This window comes from Odocoileus virginianus, chromosome 14, assembly GCF_023699985.2.
Source record: "Odocoileus virginianus isolate 20LAN1187 ecotype Illinois chromosome 14, Ovbor_1.2, whole genome shotgun sequence".
NCBI lineage: Eukaryota > Metazoa > Chordata > Mammalia > Artiodactyla > Cervidae > Odocoileus > Odocoileus virginianus.
In genome coordinates this window covers 58,641,751-58,662,665 of record NC_069687.1, presented here as the reverse complement: position 1 = coordinate 58,662,665, position 20,915 = coordinate 58,641,751, and the positions used below count along the sequence as shown (strand labels likewise).

General features: G+C 47.3%; 1 protein-coding gene across 2 annotated transcripts in view; it reads right to left on the bottom strand.

Moving 5' to 3' along the window:
• MAP1B (microtubule associated protein 1B) overlaps nt 1–20,915 on the bottom strand; it is a 93,661-nt gene that overhangs the window by 16,392 nt on the left and 56,354 nt on the right. Inside the window, exons 1-3 of one of the 2 annotated variants that reach the window (XM_070476796.1) lie at nt 10,293–10,466; nt 7,142–7,224; nt 4,538–4,678 (exon numbers count right to left, since the gene is read on the bottom strand). In XM_070476796.1, the coding sequence (XP_070332897.1) occupies nt 4,538–4,669 (132 nt within the window). In that variant the 5' untranslated portion in view covers nt 4,670–4,678; nt 7,142–7,224; nt 10,293–10,466. Of the gene's footprint in view, nt 1–4,537; nt 4,679–7,141; nt 7,225–10,292; nt 10,467–20,915 lie in introns of those variants that run through there. The other variant, XM_020915648.2, reaches the window with a different exon arrangement.

Sequence of the window (20,915 nt, the reverse complement as noted above, 5' to 3'; positions counted from 1 at the left end):
CTTCTTTTGGAGAAGCAACAGCACGCTATGCATAAGACAAGAACCCAGCCCATCAAGGAGGAAGAGGAGTAAGTACTATGACCTTGGAGCAGCCCCCAGAACTGACTTCCAGACCTGTGCCAGCACACACGCCAGAGAGAGGGGGTCCTCAGGGGCAGAGACTGGGTGTCACAAGTGCCCATTCAACCAAGGAACAGATGAGAGCAACAAAGAAGAGCCAACAACATGCGGAGTGACTGGGAAACCTGTGAATGTGTCTTAGACTTGGAAACTGAGGCTTTCTCTGAAAGAATCTGGAAATTATCATAGTAAAGGGTAGCTAGTAGAGCCCATTATACCAGAAGTTCCTGAACAGGAGGAAACACATTTTCTCTCTGTATCTGTTTATCTTTGTTTCCCCAGTATACCATCAGGTTCAGTAGATGCTTGCTGAGCTGTGCTGAACTTGGCCAATTCAGTACATGCTCTCCTCCTGAAGTGGACATTTGGGAAGTGACCAGAGCCCATGAGTACTTCTCAAGAATATTGATTGCTACCCCCTCCTCCACCTTGTTCTTACAAAAATGGATGGGAGACAGTACTGGAAGAAATACTGCTCAGGGTAAAGATAGTCCTTTTTGTTAATTGCCTTTTCTAATTAAGTGCAGGCATACTGGAAGAGGAAGGAAGATATAGGAAGTAAGTGACTATGCAGATAATATTAATGAAATAAGAGTGTAATTTCTAAACCATACCCTACTAACTACATTTCCTTTTGATTAGATTATGTGCTTGGCTAATGAGGAAATACAACAGACAGCATATCTCTGGGATTTAGCAAGATGTTTCAAAGGATCTCTGAACATTGTGACAGTAGCTGAACTTATAGCTGCTGGTTTGCGTCAGCCTGGAAAGGGGTCTGTGATGGGCTCATTTATGTCCTGTTGGTACTGACTTGAATGAAAATGGTGGAGGCAGGTTTATCAGATCTGTGGATAGCATGAAAACAGGAGGCCTTGGAAATGTGGGATGGCAGAATTAAGACATTTAGAAAAGCTCTTGACATTGGAATGATGATGGCTAAAGTCAACTCTTAATGGAGGCATTCTAAGGGATAAATGTAAAATCCAGTAAGCCAGCTGGGAAAGTAGGATTGGGAGAGGGGGTGTGTATCAACAACATCCATAGAAAATACTCAGAGATTTTAGTTGACAGTGAAGTGCCTTTATCATAAGGCTTAAAGAAGCTTAAATTTCAAGTCTCCTCAGTGATCTGGTCCCCTCCCAAAGTCCTGTACTTAACTGTGTATCAATAATTTTCTTCTTTTTCTTAAAAGGAGCGCCCCCCCCAAAATTATGTTAATTATAGAGCTCCTCAGAGCCCTCCTTCATTAACATTTAATGGTGGATGGTGATGGTCAAAAGTTACTTTTAGACTTATTAAATATTATATTGAAAACTACAGAAGTCACTAACTCTCACAATCCTAACCTGGTCAGTGACCCCAGAAGTCTGGTATCCAGCAAGTCATAACGTTTTAGAGAAACTGGACCAAAAACAAACAAACTAAAATTGCTGGTTCCTTCTCCTTGGACACAGCCTCTGAATGCTAGACCTGGGCCCCTTTCTCTGCTAACACATTTCTCCCTTTAGATTATGTCAGCTGCTTTCTAATGTGCTGGTGGCTTCCACGTTAACATCGCCAGCCCACTCTCCATCCCCCAAGCTCTGGACCCTGCATGTCATTGTCTGGTAATGCCTAGGCACTGAGACATGGCCAAGGCTGAGCTCCTGAATTTCACGCATCTCCACCCCTGTGCCTGCTTCCTACCAGTGGACAGTGGTCAGAGAATGTAAGGACTTTTAATATCTTGGTTTATGAAGAACACTGAGTAGAACTGAGAATGATAAACCTGCAGGGGAAAAAAAATTGGCAGGAAAGGGCGTCTAAGATCTAAGCCACTGTCAGGTGGAAAAGGGATCACATTCCTTCCTTGAAGATAGGATGAGACATATAAGGAAAAACTTCCCAACAGAGAGACTGAAAACTGTCCCCAGGAGATGGTGACTTCACCATCCCCAGCTTGAGGGAAGGGATGGGTCAGCCAGATGACTATCCTCTCTGTAGGTTCTGGTTTTGTAGTTGATCTCCAATGACTAAGACGCCCCAAAGCTGAAGCTTAAAATGTACTGATAATTCTGTTATTCAGTCCATTTATTTTTAGCTATTCTTGTTTTTTTTTTTTTTAATGTGTCATTTTTGTTTTTGCCAAATTGTGTTTCTGGTTTCTCTGGAGTGACTAGTATGTTTCAAGGACTAAATAAAAGGAACAAAAGTAGACACTAAACGGCCTTTAAGATCCGTTAGTTACTGAGTCATTCTGGCCTCAAAACCTTTCTCCAAGGCAACAATAAGGATCAGAGCTCTAAAAAGCCGCTAACCATTGGCCTAGTCCCATGGTTTCCAGTCCACTTTGGCTATGGCATCCTTTCTCCAAAGTCCAGAATGCAAAAGAGATAAAGGCCCAGGTGCTCTGGTTGGAACAAGGGGAAGAAAGTAAATTGAACCCTATGTATTTCCCTTTTCTTGTCTTCCCACAGCACCCCAATACCACTGACCTAGTCTATAAGGGAAAATCCTAGAGATCTTTTCATGTGTGTTAAGCAGCAATGTTCACAACACTGTGCCTTATTTAAAGACATTTGGGGTCCAGATGGGTGGGGGTTGTGATGCCTCCAGATTTACAATTCCAGCAGTGACAAACCCTTTCCTTTACGTATGTCCTCAATTCTATTTTACTGCCAAAAAGACAAACCTGTAACAGGGGTAGACACTAACCTGGAACAGGAATGTAGGAGAGGCAGCCATGCGCACATAAATAAGCTGAGGGTGCAGGACTGAACCCAACATGGGGAAGCCAGGCAGTGGCCCACCTGCACGTGGGACTGGGCCCCGGGCTGGCTCCAGGCCTCTGCAGGACTCTCTCTTGCCAAGGTGCTGACAGCGTGTGTGACCTCTTAGCTACCAGACAAATGAACAACATGAACCTGGGGACACAGTCCTGCAAAAGATTCTGACGTTACGGTGCTCATCCACCCATCTCAAGGCAGTGGGTAGAGTGAGAATTAGTGCCCTGGATTGGGCATCTCAATGCCATGGAACAAGGTTGTGTCAGGCCTTTCCTAGGTGTGGGCACCACAGATACAAGACCATCAAGACACGCAGCCTGAGCTCCAGCAGCCCTGGAGGAAGACAGAGGACAGCTCTGCAGAGACACAGGGCACAGGCCTCCCTCGTGAGGTGCTAACGGTGGGACCAGCTCTGAGGGCGCCCGGGGCCCTTCCTTGCTGTGGGGAGAGCCTGGGCTATCTGCCTTGGGACCCAGATGACATCACAGCTTCTGAAAGCCGGAGCTTCAAATGCCAAGTAAAATGTTCCTTTTTATTCCTCCCCAGTGAGCAGAGAAACACAGTGATGTCATCCCACCAGTCTTTTTACAAAAAGCCTCCAGGTGAGCCTAATGAAGCTGGGCAGTTTATTTACAGCTCTTGCCAGTGATGGAAAGTACAGAGAGGCCTCTCTGTGATTTGCAGGGCCAAGGAAGATTAAATGCAGAAAGACAGATGGCCTTTCCCAACACCCCCGAGACTAAGAGGCCGCCCTCTCAGGAAGTTCTCAGGAAGATGGTTTTAAATAGATGCTGTAACTCCTCCTGTCAGCACGTCCCTCGACCTCTCCCTGTAGAAGTCTGCTATCAGCCACGGGCAGCCCCAAGCAGCTATGCTGATGGCCCCGAGTTGTCACTCTAACTAGGAGACAGAGGTGCATTATTTTGGAAAGAGAAGTTTCCAACCAGATAAAATTCTCAAGCAGAAATAACCAAATTAAAATCTTTGATTTGACCAAATAATACTATCATCCTGTTGGTTTCAATACTTCATCATGTATCACCTTGAGTAAGATATACTCATTAGAAGTGTTAATGATCAGGCTTCAGTCCAACTATTCTAACCCTTTTTCTCTTCGGACGTGGACGCGTCCTATGGACGCATCCCATTTTCCTACCTGCCTCCTTTCTTGGGCTACTCAAGCAGCCCAAGCTCAAATACTGGGGCCAGGCATTAAAAGTAAGAGAAATCAGAAATAATTTGACCAAGAAAAGTAAGTTACACGCACTAAAAGAGACCAAGGCAGTTAAATCCTCCCCCTGAAGAGATCTTTGGGGTATTCTCTCAGAAAATGGGTAACCTGGGCCTTCTGGTGGGCTCTGTCATTCCAGGTTCCTCCATCATCTCTGCCATCTGTAAAATGATGACTGTTCCATCCCCCGCCTCCATCGGGCAATCAGAATGGTTCCAATTAATTATAGAGATGAGTGCTCTAAATTCCTCTGGTGATGAGCCACAGAACCCTGTACCATGTGGTTTTGCTTATTTCAAAGGAGTAGGACACCCCATCCCCTCCTCCTATCTCCTGTAAATGCTTTCAAAGATCAGCCTAAGGCTACAACAATAATCGGGCAACTGTAAAGCATGGATACTCCCAGACAGGAGCCTACCTCTTGATCGGTGAAAATCTCTATGAAGTTCTGGAAGGAGAAAGAGCCGGACTGGAGAATGAGCTCTCCGGTATTCTCAAAGCACTGCCCCGTCAGCACGAGCAGCTTGTGTCGGGCGGCATCTGTGATCATTAAGCGCACCTGAAACGAAGCATGGCGAGCATTGAGCCATGGTGGGCACTGGCCCCCCACCCGCAAGACCAGGCTGGCCCTTGGAGCACTTCCGGTTCCTAACCAGCAAGAATCACTCACTTCCCGGTCTTCACACTGGCCCGGGGTGTTGGACAGAGCCAGCGACTGCGATCACCAGCTGCCCATGAATGCCCTTTCCAAGTCTGGCTACAACCGAGACGGGAGCGGTAGCTGGCTCTCCCCCTGAGTTTCCGTGTCTTTCCAAAGCAGTCTGCACAGCTGGCCGTCGTTCGTTGCACAGCTGTGCCTGCTGGCAGCGTGCAGTCTGCGAGACACGAACATCTCACAGGCTGACTCACCAAGTTCAGGGCAGGTCCCCCAGCTGCTCCCTCGGGCATCACAGGGCTCCAAGGAAGGTCCCAAGTCAGCCCCTCCCGCCTAGGGCCCCTTTCCTGCCAAGAAGACACACAGCTCCAAAAGCAGTCTCCACTGGCATCAGGAGGGCGCCTGATACTTAACTTGAACATAAACAAAAGGCCACCCTGATTGGGAATCTTTTAAACAGACTTGTGAACCGTTTGCACGAAAGGACTCTCTGTTCTTGTAAATGAAAGGGAGCCAGCCTGTCCTTCAGCAGAACCACCGCTCCAAACACCAGGTTATGCGTTCTAAGCCCGACTCAGTTCAGCACAGAGTGACTGCCAGGCATCATGCGAGGCACTGGTGGAGGGAATGGACAGTAAACAGGACGTGACCCACTGTCCCCACGAACCCCGCAGTCCAAGGAAGCGCGTGTGTACCAAAGTCATTGTTCCAGCCCCATCTGCTCCACAGGTGAACCTTGGTTCTGCAAAGAAATTCCTTATTTTTTCCTTCTTCATTTCTCACAGCTATTCCAGGCAATCTGCCTGTACATATATTCAGCCTCCAGCTTTTTTCCAAGTTGTGTCTACTTCCTGATTCTAATAGCCAGAGAGACCACTAGTACATCATTTGCCTGAATCTTGTACCTTCATGGATTGTCAAAGAGGTCCTGGTCAACCAGAGCAGACGACATGGGATCAAGGCAGGCTATGTGACAATAGCCACAAAGGGCAAACAACCCAAATGTCCATCAACTGATGCATGGATAAATAAACATCGTGTACCCATACATTGGAATAGTATTCTGTCATAAAAGGGAATGAGGCAGTGATATAGGCTACACTTGGATGACTCTGGAAAATACTATATTAAGTTAAATAAACCCAACACAAAAGGCCACAGATTGTATGATTCCATAATCTGAAATATTCAGAACAGGAGAATCCATAGAGGTAAAAAAAAGTAGGTTAGTGGTTGCCAGAGGTTATGAGGGGATGGTGACTGCTAATGGGCTTGGGATTTTGGGGGGTGGTGGATATGTTAAGGAATTAGATGTTGATGACAGTTTCACAATATTATGAATATATTAAACCCCAATGAACAGCATACTTTAAAGGGATGGATTTTATGGGTGTGAACTATATCTCAATTTAAAAAAAAGAAAACAATTTACAGTCACAGAGATGCTCAGTGTGGGCAGAAGAAATGCCGTGGATAGTGGAGGCGCCTGGGTCTGTGGCTATTCTGACATCCAAGAAGCAATTCAATCCCAAAGGTACCAAACTGCAGTAAAGACACTGGGAAATGGAGATGCATCAATTCCTCTGGCCTGGGGACCAAAGATTCTTGGTGTTAACCTAGTTAACCTAGTTAACACTGTACTGATCTTACAGTAGGCTCTGAAATAGCCAGTTACTCTCTCTGGCAAAAGTTTTATATGGTGGCAGTAAAAACAATAAGAAGAACGGCCAACATTGATGTTTTGGTTGCCATGTGCCATGCTCTGTTCTAATCACTCGACACGTCTGGACAGATCACTAAATGCAAGCGCTATTAGCATCTGCGTTTCACAAAGACAGAAACTGAGACAGAGATGGTCAATAACTTGCCCAAGGCTACCTGCTAGTGAGTGGTAGAACCCAGGCAGCCTGGCGGCAGAACCCATATTCCTGACCACTGTGCTATCCTGCCTTTCAACCGTGACCGGGGGGTGGGCAGGATGTGCTGAGAAAGCTTGCGTCTGAGAAGCCTTTTCTCTCCACACTTGGGTCACAGCCATCTCAGCCTGAAGGCTTGCGTCTAATCACCCTGCGACATCCCAGCCAGACTCCATATCAGCAGCACACCCTCTGGGTACCCCCAGCATTCCATACCCATCACCTCTACAGAACCCTATGGTCTGGCCAGCGTCCTCCACGCTGTCCTTATTGAAAGGGGCAGTCTCAGGTGGTGCTGATGCAGAGAACCAGCCTCCGGCCAGGGCCACAGAAGCACCCCTGGACCCAGAACTTGCTCCCCCTCCTTGTCACTCTTCACCAACTGCCCCATCCCCTCTCATCAGTTGGGGCTCCGTCCACTGTGCGAGGCTCCACAGATCCACCTGCTTACCTCAGTGCTGACGGCTTCATCTGAGGGGTTGATCAGGACCACTGTTTCTAAAACGTCACTTCGGTGATGAAGGATCTTTTGTCCTGCAGGCACAGAAACACAGACAGAGGAGACCGTTAGCTTTCTCCGGATTAAAACCACCCCGCCTGCCTCTGGGGAGGAGAGGCACCAGGATTCTCCACTGTCCTGGGAAGCACAATGGGTGTCACTAAACAAGAGTATAGCCCCGGCAGGCTCCTCCCGAGCTGGGTCTGTGTGGTCTGGGGCTCTGCCGGCTCTCACAACCCTCTAGTTGTCAGGCCTGATCGCCAGGCTGCCTGTGTGTGAAGGGCGGGTTTCATTTGAGACAAGGGGTGGATGCCAGGAAAACTCAACGGGGCTCTCCACATCCCCTTTCTCATGGTAATTGGGGATGTTTCTCCGTATCAGCCTTTCTTCTGGTGAGAACAGTGCTGAGATTAATTAGGAGCCTTACTGTGAAATGAATGACATCCAGAAACCCAAGCTAACAATTAGCCCAACAAGCAGAATGGCTGTCTGGGGCGGGTTATAGTCTGCTGCAGTATTTATTCATTAATTCACTCCTAGAAAACTACAGGATCTGTGAGCAAATAAAGATGGAAGAAAAACTCTCCCTCTGGACAGGGTGGACAAAAAAAAGCAAAGTGGATGGAGAACATAAGACCAAGGTGATGGGAGAATGAAGGAGCCTGTCTAAGGAGGGCTGAAATCCTTGCAGGACTTTTGGCACCACATCCCTGGCTCCCCACATCTGAAAGGTTTTAGGAACAGCATGTGGCTGAAACCCCCTCCAGCAGGGGTGGTCTGGGACCTACAGATGACCTCCTACAAGCCTGTCCTTCCTCAGACAATGAGATGAAAGGGATCAGGTGGATGTGTGGTCAGGGTGGGTGCTATATGCACTGCCAGTGGGTGACGGAGCAGAAGGGTGTCCCTCAGCCAGCCAGCTGGGAGACATATGGTTGGGAGGGTAGACAAGCGAGGAAAACAAAACCCTGGGGACAGGAGGAGCTGGAATGGAATCTGAGGGAGACAGACACCAGAGGACAGTATACAAGACAGAATGACGGAAGAGCAACTGCTTTCCAGGAAAACATCAACCGTTATTCAAAAAGCTAAAACAATTTCTACATGGCCTAACAGTTCCATTTTTCGGTGGATTGAAAGTATGAGGTTGGCCAAAAAGTTTGTTTGGATTTTTCTGCACCACTATGGGAGATCCCAAATGAACTTCTTGGCCAATCCAATAAGAACTTGAAAAGGCGCTTGTATATCGATGCTCATTGCAGCCTTATTCAAGATAGCCAAAAGGTGGGGCCAACGCAAGTGTCCACCGATGGATGACCGGATAGATAAATTATGGTCTCTCCATTCAATGGAGTATAACTCGGCCATAAAAAGGAATGAAGCTCTGATAGTTGAACCAATATGAACCTTGAAAACATTATGCCAAGTGAAATAGGCCAGACACTAAAGGACAAATAACTATATGATTCCGTTTACATGAACTACCTAGAACAGGCTAATACACAGAATCAAAATCAGAGATTACCAGAGGAGGTGGGGGATGGGGAGTTACTGCTTAATGGGAACACGTGTCTCTTTGGGGTGATGAAAAAGTTTGGGGAATAGCAATGGTATTGCATAACACTGTGAATGTAATTAATGCCATGTAGAGATGGATAAAATGACATATTTTATATTTTTTATATATTTTACCAGAAATTCTTAAAAAATAATGCAGTGTATCAAAACCATTGAAGAACACACTTTAAAGGGGTGAATTGTATGGTGTATGAATTGAATCTCAACAAAGAGGTTAAGAAAAACAGAAAGCAGCTCTAGTCAGGGCTTTTTTGCTTTATATCATCAAATACCAGAAGTACTACAGAAACAGAACATGTTGAAATATTTAGCACCATCACGCTGACAAGTCCATCCTCCTCCATGGTCTTATCATTGCTAACAGCTAATATTTACCAGTAGACCCCACATTAGAAATGGAAGAAGCCCAAACTAAACAATAATGGTGTCAGGCACTATCTCAAGCACTTCACAAGTACGAACTCATTTAGTCCTCAGACGAGCTCTGTGACATAGGTACCATGCTTATGTCCTTGTACTGTTGAGGACAATGAAGCCTATAGAACTAGCCCCAAGTCACAGAACTAAGACGTGGTCAAGCTGAGCCCTGCATCCAGGCTACAGAGTCCACCACCTCACTGTGCTGCGGATGAGGGTTTGGAAGAACAGACATGGCACAGACATTGAATGCCAGGGGAGATCTTGGCATTCAATGCCAAGGGGAAGATGCAGAGGAATAAAATCAGAGATGTGCTGAAAGAAGCAAGCCTTCAAAAAGTATTAGGAGAAGAATATTGGCCAAAAGAAGGGGGGAAAGGGTGAAGACAGAACACCCACTAAAAAAGAAGGTAAGGTTAAGGAAAAGTATATGATATTTCACTCCAAACGCATGAACATGAAGAAACAATATCACACAGTTTGAACAGGTAAAGGACTGAGCCTCAAGAAAAATAATTCAATTAAGCCATGGGAAAGAACATTTGTTTATCATGAATGCTCAAGTCTATAATTTTCTGAACATGGCTTAGTTTTTGCTTTTGACAAGCATGTGCATTTCAAGCTAAAGCAAAAAAACATCAAACTGAATACACAAATCATAAAATGACAACCAGAAAAACATAAAAAACCCTCCCTTTTCCAGGTCCTTCCATCAGTGGCCTCCTTGAAACAAAGACTTCAGGAGCTTCAGGGACACTTAAGTGGAGATAAAACTAGGCAAAAACTTAAGACTAAGGAGAAGTGAATGTTCATCTCCTTGATCAGACTTTTGACTCTTTTCTGCACCCAAAGCCTCAGAAAACGTGTTGCCAGGGTAGGAGAGTGGCCATGGCTCTGTTCTGCAGGAGCCCATAAAAGCAGATTGAGCAAGGCACCCAGAATCAGCTCCCCCTCCAGAACTCCTCTCTCGCCTAAGCAATCTACACAAGACCCAGACCCTGCTGAGCACGCCCTTCCCAGGGCAGGTCCAGGCACAGCCCAGTGCCAACCCCTTCCCCAAACACGCCGTGAGGACCTGATGCTGAGCTCCCCGGAAGCAGGTTCTTACCATCCTCAAGAAGTTCCTCTCCTCTTTGGCTTCATCACTTGCAAACAAAACAAATGCCATGTGACAGCTGCCATTTACCTCTACCGGTCCAAGTCAGTCTGGGAGTCTGTTGGCTCAGGAATTCAACCAAAGACGTTTTTTCTGCCCATCTTTGGAAATACTGACAGCAATGACACAGACATGCACCAAGATGCCATGGCTGCTTCTTCAACAAAAGCCTTTTTATAGGATCAGATTTGAACGAAGGAGGGGATTTAGAGAGGGAAAGCTTCAAGCTCTCATCACGGCCAACTGTTGGCCAGTTTCTCGCCCCAGACCGACGACGTAACCGGGGGCCGGGCCTTCCTGGCATCTGGCGAACCCCGGGCCTGCACGAGGGGCCCGTGCCATGCCCCCACCCCATGCCAGCTCTCCTGGCGGCAGGCAGCTCTGGGCTTAGGCTGCTGGGCCGCTCACAAAGTTGCATATTTGGGGAGTGTTTCACCCTGGGAAACAGGCCAGGCATTCTGAAGGAGAGGCCACCACCCTCGCCTGCAAAGGTCTCATTGAGCTGCTTCAGAAAAGAAGTTCCCAGGAAAGAGAGACAGCAGAGTGGCAGCCTCTTTCGGCCCCCAGAGCCGGCATTCTCCAGCAGCGGCTCACAGGGAGACTGTCAGGGGCCCAGATGGAGAGTTAGGTCACCTCAGCCCTCGTCTCGGGGAAGCAAAAGCAGGGGTTGGAGGTGGACTGATAGGGTCACTTATTACTGTGATAAGGAAAAGTCTTTGAGGGTTTCCCTACGAAACTCAGGGCAATTGTGAAGGCTGCATCCTGGGCGGCAGGGAGGGGCTGTTATGCGACAAAAAGGGGTCTGCTCCACATTGGAATCAAAAGAGGAAGGCCCAGGGAGCCCCAAAGCTGCAGGGCCCTCACACACAACGGACTTTTGTCTGCGGGCTCCCAGAGGCTCTGCTGAAACTCAGTAAGCCTGGAGGTTTCAGTTTTTGCTGGGCCTTTTTTTAGTTACTGAAATTCTGACTGATTAACTCTATGTCTTTTAAGGATGGGCTGGTTCAGTGGTTTGCGTTTGACTATATCCAGGTGATGCTGAAATCTTTGAAAGCAAAACATCATTTTCTAGGTATATAACTTTTAGGATTCTCATAGGGTCTTGTCTCCACAGACACATACACACAGGCTCTCTCCTGGTTTCAGAAAGGGCCGGCGACGGCTAAATTTAAAAAGACACGTGCTATCTATTGAGGCACAGCCATAAGCAAGCCCCATAAAACCTGAGAGCCCTCTCACCCGCACACAGCTGGCCCTTGTCTCCCACACGCCTCAAATGCCCGCCCCAACACAGCAGCTGAGGAGGCTGCAGCATCCCTGACGCCACAGCAACGCCAGCAACGGTCTCAGCAGCTGCTTAAAGAAACAGCCGAGCACAAAGGATGGAGTGCGGTCCGAGCTGCAGGAGCACTGAGGGACGGGAAAGCCTTGTCAAAGGAACAACTCGCAGTGCTGGAACCTCGCGAACTGTCTTTAGGAGGATGACAACTGCATGTTTTGAGGATGACTCTGTCATTTCCATCTCCATTAATGATCACAATGCAGAACCTTATCCCGACAACTTGCTTTTGAACACATGCAAACATAACCAAGAAATGGGTGTGAAGAATCAAGACTGCTTCGGTACCCTTTCAGTAAGGAGTGGGTGACAAGGAGGGCCGTGCATCACTGATACAGAAGGGCCAGGAGAAGGGTCCTCCGCCCGCAAGTCCTCCAACTCCTGGCCCTGGGGAAAACCAGAACGGACTCGGGTTTCTGGTAGCGGCACTTCCACAAGGCCATGAGAAATGGTGCCTCTCACGGGGGTGCCCATAGGAGGACTCGGGGGAGGATTTGGGAGGAGACCCAGGAGCATACCTAACAGAAGCCTCTCCTGGTTCGCTGCAAGGAGAAATCACCTCGGGGGAGAGTGTGACCACGAGGCAGGCTGGACAACTCAGCCCTTCACCCTGCCACTGTCTGACTCTTTGCAACCCCATGGACTAACCGGCCAGGCTCCTCTGTCCGCGGGATTCTCCAGGCAAGAATACTGGAGTGGGTTGCCGTTCCCTTCTCCAGGGGATCTTCCCCACCCATGGATCAAACCCAGGTCTCTGCACTGCAAGTGGATTCCTTACCCTCTAAGCCACCAGGGAAGTGCCCCCTGCCACTGAGACACCCTAAAACACGGTGCTAGGAGACTCGGTACCTCCTGATTCCACAATCCCCAAAGACCCACAGCGTCAGGGGAGACCGCAGAGCACCGGCCATCAGGGACACACACACACACCCCTTCCCCAGGCAGTAAAACTCCGGACAGGGCGTGTATTCCACAGGCGCTCTCACACATCCAAATCAACCCTCATCTTTCTCATCTCTGCTCTTTAGCTCTCAGCCTGGGGCTGGGAAGAGGACTCTTTCAAGGCTGGGTGTGTCTGTCCCAGAAGCAGCAGGGAAGGAGGAGGCAAAGAGAGCAGGGGCGTGATCCAACCCTGCCAGCTGGTTTTCAGGTCACACACGTGTGGGAGCACCTTCCATGTGCATCATGCTAGCCCACCTGGATCAAAAAACATATCTAAGTTAAGGCAGATTCATGGAAGCGGGAACATTCCACTCTGATCAGCAGAGAGACCATCACGAGAACACAGCAGTAAGCCCTTCTGGTGTAGAGAGCTTCAGAGTTCCCGCCTTGCCCTCTGAAGTGATGGGAGCAGACACCCTGTTCCCCTCTTGATGGACCAAACATTCAAGGTCTCATGACTTGCCCATGGCCTCACAGACGGTACAGGCGGGCAGGCCTGGGACTTGTGTCACACGCTGTGCTGCCACGCACAGCCAAGGCTGCGACACAATCCCCTCCTCCCTTTTCCCAATCTACCTCGTCCAAAATAAAGGTTTTCAAGTTGCGATGCCAAGACTCTGGTTTGTGAGAGGTAAACAGGGAGCCTGGGTCAGCCCTTGGCCAGCCAGTGCCTGCCCGCTCACCCTGCAGAGGGCACGCTGGCTCCCACACACAGCCCCAGGCCAATCCCCTCTTTGTTTCCTCTGAACAATCGGAGCCCAGTTCTCTCCCACCTTCTCCCTGATATTCCTGGAAATGGCCTTTCTTTTCTGTTGTAAATAAATTTGTTTTGTTTCTGCATTTGTTTCGGCACTGATATATGCTTCTGAGTGTCGTGTCACTCTCTAAGTTTTCAGTGTTTTTTTAATTCCATTATAAATAAGAGTTCAGGAGACTTCATAAATATTAAAATTAAAATAAGTTAATCATTGCTTGGGAGCTTTTCTTTTGCAGAACCTTAGATATCTTTTACATTACAGAGAATTCAGTTATTACAGAATGTGAGTCTATTCCTGTTTTTCCTCCACATTTCCTGGACTGAACTGTTCTTCTTTTTTGTTGTCATTTGGTTTTCCTTATGTCTGCTGGTCCTTCCATGCCATCATTCTCTTGGGTTCTCTGCCATCTTCTGTTGTATGTTTCTCTGTCCTTTAAATGCCCAGAAAAGCAAACAACCCAAACTGCCCAGATTGCCAAGGTTCTCACACCCCAGATATGTTCACCGCACAAAGATGTGTACACCCTTGCTCCTGGGGACAAGGGGAGCCCTCTTTTGCATTTCCACCCCATCCTGTCCCAGCTGCTCACACTAGGAGCACGGCTTGCGGGGAAACGGGGTGCCAGGGACGACAGGCCCGATTCCTTTTGCAGGGTTCTCAGTGTACCCTTTTTCTAAATCCCCCTTTTGAGGTTTTCTCCTACCCAATCCCGTTCTCCTTGGTAATCTTCCCTTTCCCCACTCCCTTTTCTAAAAGGTCTCAAGCCAGAGAGATGAGAATCCTGGCTACCAAGGCTTAGAAGTGGAAGAAAGGCATTTGTCTACTTTTTCTTTCTCTCTACTTTATGCTCCAGCTAAAAGAAGTAGAGATAAATCTTAGAGATGGTGTTGATGAAAAACCACTATAATATTGTAATTAGCCTCCAATTAAAATAAAGTAATAAAAAAAGAGAGATGCCAATTAAAATAAGTTAATAAAAAAGAGAGAGATGCTGGCTTCCTGGAGAACATCCACAGAGAAAACAGGAGTGCCCAATATTGCCACCAGCTGAGGGTGATAAGATAACCTGAAGGTTGTTTCTTCACAATGTAGAGATTCTACAGATTTTTTTTAAAAAGCACACCTTGTGAAGGGCAATGTAGTAACCTGTTCGGGGTGCCAACTCCAGAGATCAAAATCTACCTAACATTCTACCATTTGCAAAGTGCTTTCCTCCATGTTGGCACATTTAAACCTTGAGGAAGATGTTCCAAGTCTATGGACCCAGTTCTCTGGGCTACCGGAGAAGGCAATGGCACCCCACTCCAGTACTCTTGCCTGGAGAATCCCATGGACGGAGGAGCCTGGTGGGCTGCAGTCCATGGGGTTGCTAAGAGTTGGACACAACTGAGCGACTTCACTTTCACTTTCATGCATTGGAGAAGGAAATGGCAACCCACTGCAGTGATCTTGCCTGGAGAATCCCAGGGACCGGGAGGCCTGGTGGGCTGCCATCTATGGGGTCGCACAGAGCTGGACGCAACTGATGCAACTTAGCAGCAGCAGCAGCAGCTCTGGGCTACAACAAGGTAGGAGGTTTGAGTACCCTGTTCTCAACACAACCTGCTGCAGATGAGAAAAATGCATATGCTCCTCATGCATGAGACAGGAGTCCCTTCTGCCTCTAAGAGGCAAGGCTGTGTGCCATGCTTAGTTGCTCAGTCATGTCCAACTCTTTGTGACCCCAGGGACTGCAGCCCGCCAGGCTCCTCTGCCCATGGGGATTCTCCAGGCAGGAATACTGGAGTGGGTTGCCATGCCCTCCTCCAGGGGATCTTCCCAACCCAGAGATTGAACCCAGGTCTCCCGCATTGCAGGCGGATTCTTTACCATCCACCAGGAAGATGTAAGGAGTCAAGGAGAAAACCTCCTACTCATGAGCCTTGAGAACTTGCCAGTCCTGTGGCAGAAGGAACCAAAATGTCCTCATCTCACAGAACGGGGCGGGGGGGAGACACTGAAGGAGTCTTGGTGATGTTCCACCTACCCCTCCCTCTAGGGGAGAGAAAGCTGAGCCCCGCAGCTGAATATCATAGGTGACTGATGTGTTCCTACAGCAGCCAAAGGCAATTCCTCTGCATACTGCAGACAGTTGTTCTAGCTGGTGTGTGCGGTAGATGCTAAAATACTAACACTCCCTTTTACTGTGATGCACTTCATGGCTTATAAAATCTTTTTATTTGAGCATCACAAAGATCAGTTCAGTTCATTCGCTCAGTCATGTCTGACACTTCGCGACCCCAATCACAAAGATCAACTGTTTTAATTATTCCTTTTCTTACAGATTAGGAAATTGAAGCTGATGAAGTAAATTGTTTAATAAGAGTTAGCTGTCGTATCCAGCATCACAGAAATAAAATAAGCTGCTGAACGAAGCTTTCAGTCTGGCCTGTCTGATCCTGATCCCCACTCCTGTCAATGCCTCCCAGTGCTTTCCAGATTTTTCTGGGGGTTTACAAGGTCTGAAACCTTACTGTTTAAAAAAAAGGTTTATCTAAGATACACTGTCCTTCATATATTGTAGAATACTCCCAGAATTTTAGATCTAGGCTTGGGAATTATTTTTGTATTTAGGGATACCTGTCATGTGCCAGATACCCTACCAAGAATTAGGTTCAACTGTAAGATAGCTAATATCAGCTACTTCTTAACTAAATGACACTTTTCTATGGTTCAACAACTAGACCTCACTTTCTTGAGATCAGAGGAGATTTTGGAGAATATTTTTTAATCTCACTGGTTCTTTTCTTTCCTTTGTAAGAGATGTTCTATTCCCTGTTTAAGACAATGTGAATTACTTAGAGAACACAGCTTTCTAAAGTTTAATTTGGGCAAATTAGTGCTAACTCCAGAAACTAGCATTGAGATTAAAACATGAATGAGACCTACCCTGAAGGGAAAAGAGTTTAATGGGGAGACTTTGAGTTTTGACAGTGTCTAATTTGGGAAATGCAAGTCAGGAGTAGTGTCTGATACACAGCAGGAGCTCTATCAATATTTGATAAAGGAATGAATAATAAAAATGGCTAAGATATATTGAATACCCTCCCTGGGCCCAGCCCTGACCTAAGTTATTTATTATGTGCGGTTATCGCATTTAATCTGCACATGAACCATAGGAGGAAGTCATTACTCCCATTTTACAGATGAGAAAAATGAGGCACAAGGCATTTATGCAATAGCCCAAGGGAGTATTAATGAAGGGTGGAAACCTGGGTAGTTAGTGTCCAGAGCCTAGGGTCTTAGCCAAAAGCCATTTTAAGAGTTAGGAGGGAAGACGGAAGACATTGAGTTAGACTTGAGGTACACTGAGTTTGAGGTCTCTCCCGTGGGAGAGTCAGGTGGCTCTGTCCAACGGAGAGGCAGAAATGCAGATCTGATGCTAGAGCCATAGGTGGGGTCAGAAGCACAGATCTGGGAGGCATCAGTGATGCACAGTGATGCACTATTTTGAGTGATGCTCTGGAAGAACACAGAAAGAGCCTTTTTCTAAAAGCAGTCCTGGGAAATGTGACTATTTACAGGGCAGGTAAAATCAGGAAAGAGCTGGTGAAGGTGATGGAGAAAAGCCCGAGCGAAGTGGTGGTGCTGCTGACTTCCGGCTGGCCATCACCCCCGCCCGATGGGTTACTCAGTGCTGTCCTGCTTTGCAAACTCCAACCACCCCCACACAAAGGAGAGTCAAGGCAGAATATTCCAGAGATGCTAAAATAATACAGTAGTAATTAACACCTGTTTTACAAATTCAACCCAAAACACACTACGTATCCACTGCCGTGATACTCGGCCTGGTTGGTGGGCATGGCTTTATTTTCTATCTGGGAGACAGCCGCCTGTAGGTTGACAGCTCTCAGAATCTAATATTCCTCACAGTCACCGGAGACGCTTAATAAAATGCAGATCTGCAGGGCCCACATTCAGGCAGTCTGATGCAGGAGGCATGGGTGGAGCCTGGGACTCTAATGCAATCTCTCAGGTGATTCGGACGGTTATGGGGTCCCTTGAGAAACAAAGACAGTGCAGATGCTGAATATGCTTTCAATCAATAACAACATAAGTGACCTTATTTTAAATCATCCTCACATTGTTTTTATGTATTACTATCCTAAGGTCTGAGAAGACTCTAGAATTATTTCTCTTGGGAGTCAGTGTGGTCATTAAAGGTTCAAACAACTTTTCCCATGAAGCATCGATTCTCAGAATTATTTGACAGTTTCATCTGGCATTTAATTTGCCATCAAACTCCTGCCATTGATCAAATCCAGGAAAATGGTTGACCTTTCACCTTCTCCTGTTACTGTTCAGAACCAAATCATCACAGGACTCAACCTGAAAGCCAGATGCCTTAAAAATGAAAATCAAATCAGTCCTTTGGGTTACTAGCTATTGGAAAGGAAACAGAAGAAGAAAAATATAAGCAGCTGAGATAACCACACCTACTACCTAATATTCACTAATCCCTTGGAAGCTCTTAGCCGTACACCAGAGGGAAACAGCGCGAGCTGAGTTTTTCCCAGCAACGTCCCAAGGGGGCAACGCTATCTGCAGTGGCAGAGTCAGGCTGGGGGCAGCAACCAGCTTGGTGACCAGCCAGGAAGGGACTTCTGAGGTCCTGACCTGGACGTCTGAGGCTCAAGGGACCTGAGATCTGGTCTGAGCTGAAGGGGTGCCTCAGTGGCCACCATGTGCAACGGGAAGGTGGGGACGCTGTTGTGTGTTGCAGCTGCTATGAGCAACGCTGGTCGTATCTGTTAGGGGTATAAAGTCTCAGCCCAACCCAAGGGAGCTGTAATTTTGTTGTTTGCGTTAGACACTGCTTGCCTCACTCAGAAGCTGCCCAGGGAGACGTCCGCCCACTTCTGATTGACCTGGGTCCTCCCTCTCCTGGGGCTGCAGGGCGATGCTCAGCACACGGGGACCAGAGCTCTGCCGCCGCTCTGTCTTCCCGCTCTCTGCTCTCAGTTAAGTGCCCGGTCTGCTGGGCCAGGCCAGGAAGGTTCCATACAGCCTGGTCCTCGGCTTCTCTCCCTCAGATGCCCTGCTCACACGTCACTGACTCCAGAGCACACTCTTTCCACTTGCAAAGGCCTTTAGACCCGTGGACCCCTGCTGCGCTTTGAGTCCTTATCATGCTCGGCCAAATGGCCCCAGGCCGACACCTGGGCCCGCGTGACCCTTGGTTTGTTCCTTTTCTCACTCTAAGTGAGAGGGGCAAGTCTTCCCAGAGCGCCCCCACGTTATCCCCTCTACTCTGGGGTGTTGTTCCCACAGGCGGCAGCAGCAGCAGGTCAGAAGTTGCTTGTGTCTGTATTTTTCACAAGTGCACTCAACTTTGCCTCGGGTCTTTCAGCCACCCTCTTATGACTCCTTAAATAATTAAAATAGGGGATCACTGGGAAGATTTCACCGTGAAGATTTCACCTTGATTCTCTACTCATCTACTAAGTCTTCACAAGGTCACCATCAATGGGGTACCACAGCATGTCCCCAAACCACACCTGACCTTCGGGGGCAGACTGAAAGTGAATGACTACATCCATGGACTTAAGAAAAATTTAACACAGGAAACAAGGAGTAAATTCAGGGCCATATAATTAAATATTTACTTAGCAGAGATTTGTTTTCGACATGACTCAGTTAAACCTGGCTAAGGGATGTTTTTGAGGCACTGTTCAATGTACTCTGAAACAGTAGAGGCAGCTCTCCTGAAAAACAGACCAAACTTTATAATGCAGAAGTGACTCCAACAGGTAGCCAGTAAAGCAGTTCTACCCTCTCCGATCATCTTTTAGGAAAGACTGAAATTCCAGTTGAGAATAAGTTCTAAGAGGAAGTCAGGTAAACTGAGGACTTTGAGAAAACTTGCTCTTAAGAAAATCTCCAGATTTTAATGTTCATGAGAAGTAACAGGTTCTCATAAGAAAATTAGCATGCATAAAAATCACCTTCTACATTCCTATCTTGTATTATTCTCCACTGGATAATTTTCATGTATTTATACCCATGGAATATATGTAATTTCCACGTGTATACTAAGCCAAGTTCTTAGAATGCACTACTCTCTGTCCTTTCACAGATAAAATACTATAAGTTGGGAGTATGTTTTGACCCTGGTGAAAAGTGCCAACAAGTGAGCCCCTCTTGGAGAAGGGACGGAATCGGGCTCCCCAGAACGCCCTCTGCTGGAGCTCCGGGGTATAACTGAAAGCAAGCAAACTCAGATCCTGCTCCAGAAAACCACACACCTTTTTTCTGGAGTAGAGACTGTCCCTGGAGAAACTAGAAAGATGAGACGGGCACGCAAAGGTTGCAGCAGGTGCCATGGACTGGATATAAACTCAGATATTGGGGGAAAAGGCCAGGATTGAAAATTAAGGGTTGGAAAGGCAGGAGCCAAGAACCCCTGGGCCCTCCTCAGCTCACGGTCAAGTGGAGCAGCCCAATGAGAGGAGATTCTAACCTTGTTCCTGGGGGGCTCCGGCTCCTGTGAGGACAAAAGGACTCCAGAACCACGGAAATTTGTGATGTGGGTCCTGACTAGGTTTGGAGGCGTGGGAACCTTTTCTAAAAGAGACCAGAGCATTCTGGCACACTCCTCAGTGTGAGGCTGGAGTGTGCTGGTCGTGAGCAGGGGCTGCCCGGCGCACGTGAAGGTTCCCAGCTCTCCCACAACTCAGGTTCCAGAATCTTCAGTACAAGGCTGGTCCTACGTGGAGAGCAAAGGCCAGTGGGTTTACTGCAATCTGGACAGTTCTGCTGCCAACCACACTGAAGAAGATACCGCTGTCCAGCCAGCCTCCGGGCAGACCAGATACCCTCCCTCTAAGCCTGAACTTCTTCTAGAAGAGGTACCAGGATCCGCTGGGTGTCTTCCCTCTTTCAGAGAAAACTCTTCTGGATCAGCGTGTGGAGGCGGCTCTAGAAGCAAGTTCCTAGCTGCATTCAGACTAGATACAGCCCCAGATGAAGAGACTTGCGACAGGAATCTGCCCTCAGACAACCAGGACTTGGGGAGGGGGAGATGGGCCAGAAGAGGATTTCTGTATAGAGGCCTCCCCACCTGGCACTCAACTATGTATCCAGTACCTTCTGTGCAACGTGGCTAAATGTTTGCTCTTGGGACAAAAAGCCTTATAGGAAGCTTAAAACATCTGGAAAAAAAGCTTAGATTTATGTCACTTCTTTCTTACAACTCTTAAAGGATAAACATGATGCTTTAATGTGTTTTCTATACTGTTCTGGAAAATATTGACATTGCCTTGTTATCAGAGCAATCAATTCATTATGAAATTTCCTAAACGTCTCATGTTTCCAAAACTAAAGAATAAATTATATCTTTTTATAATAATAAATTAAGGATTATTGGGGTAATACTTATCAGTACTTCAACCCTTGGGATTTTGATGTCACTGATGAAAATATATTTCTCTTCCCTAGTCTATTTTTTTTCAATGTAAAACGTCTGTGCACTCTGATAAGCTTCATTAGAAAAACCAT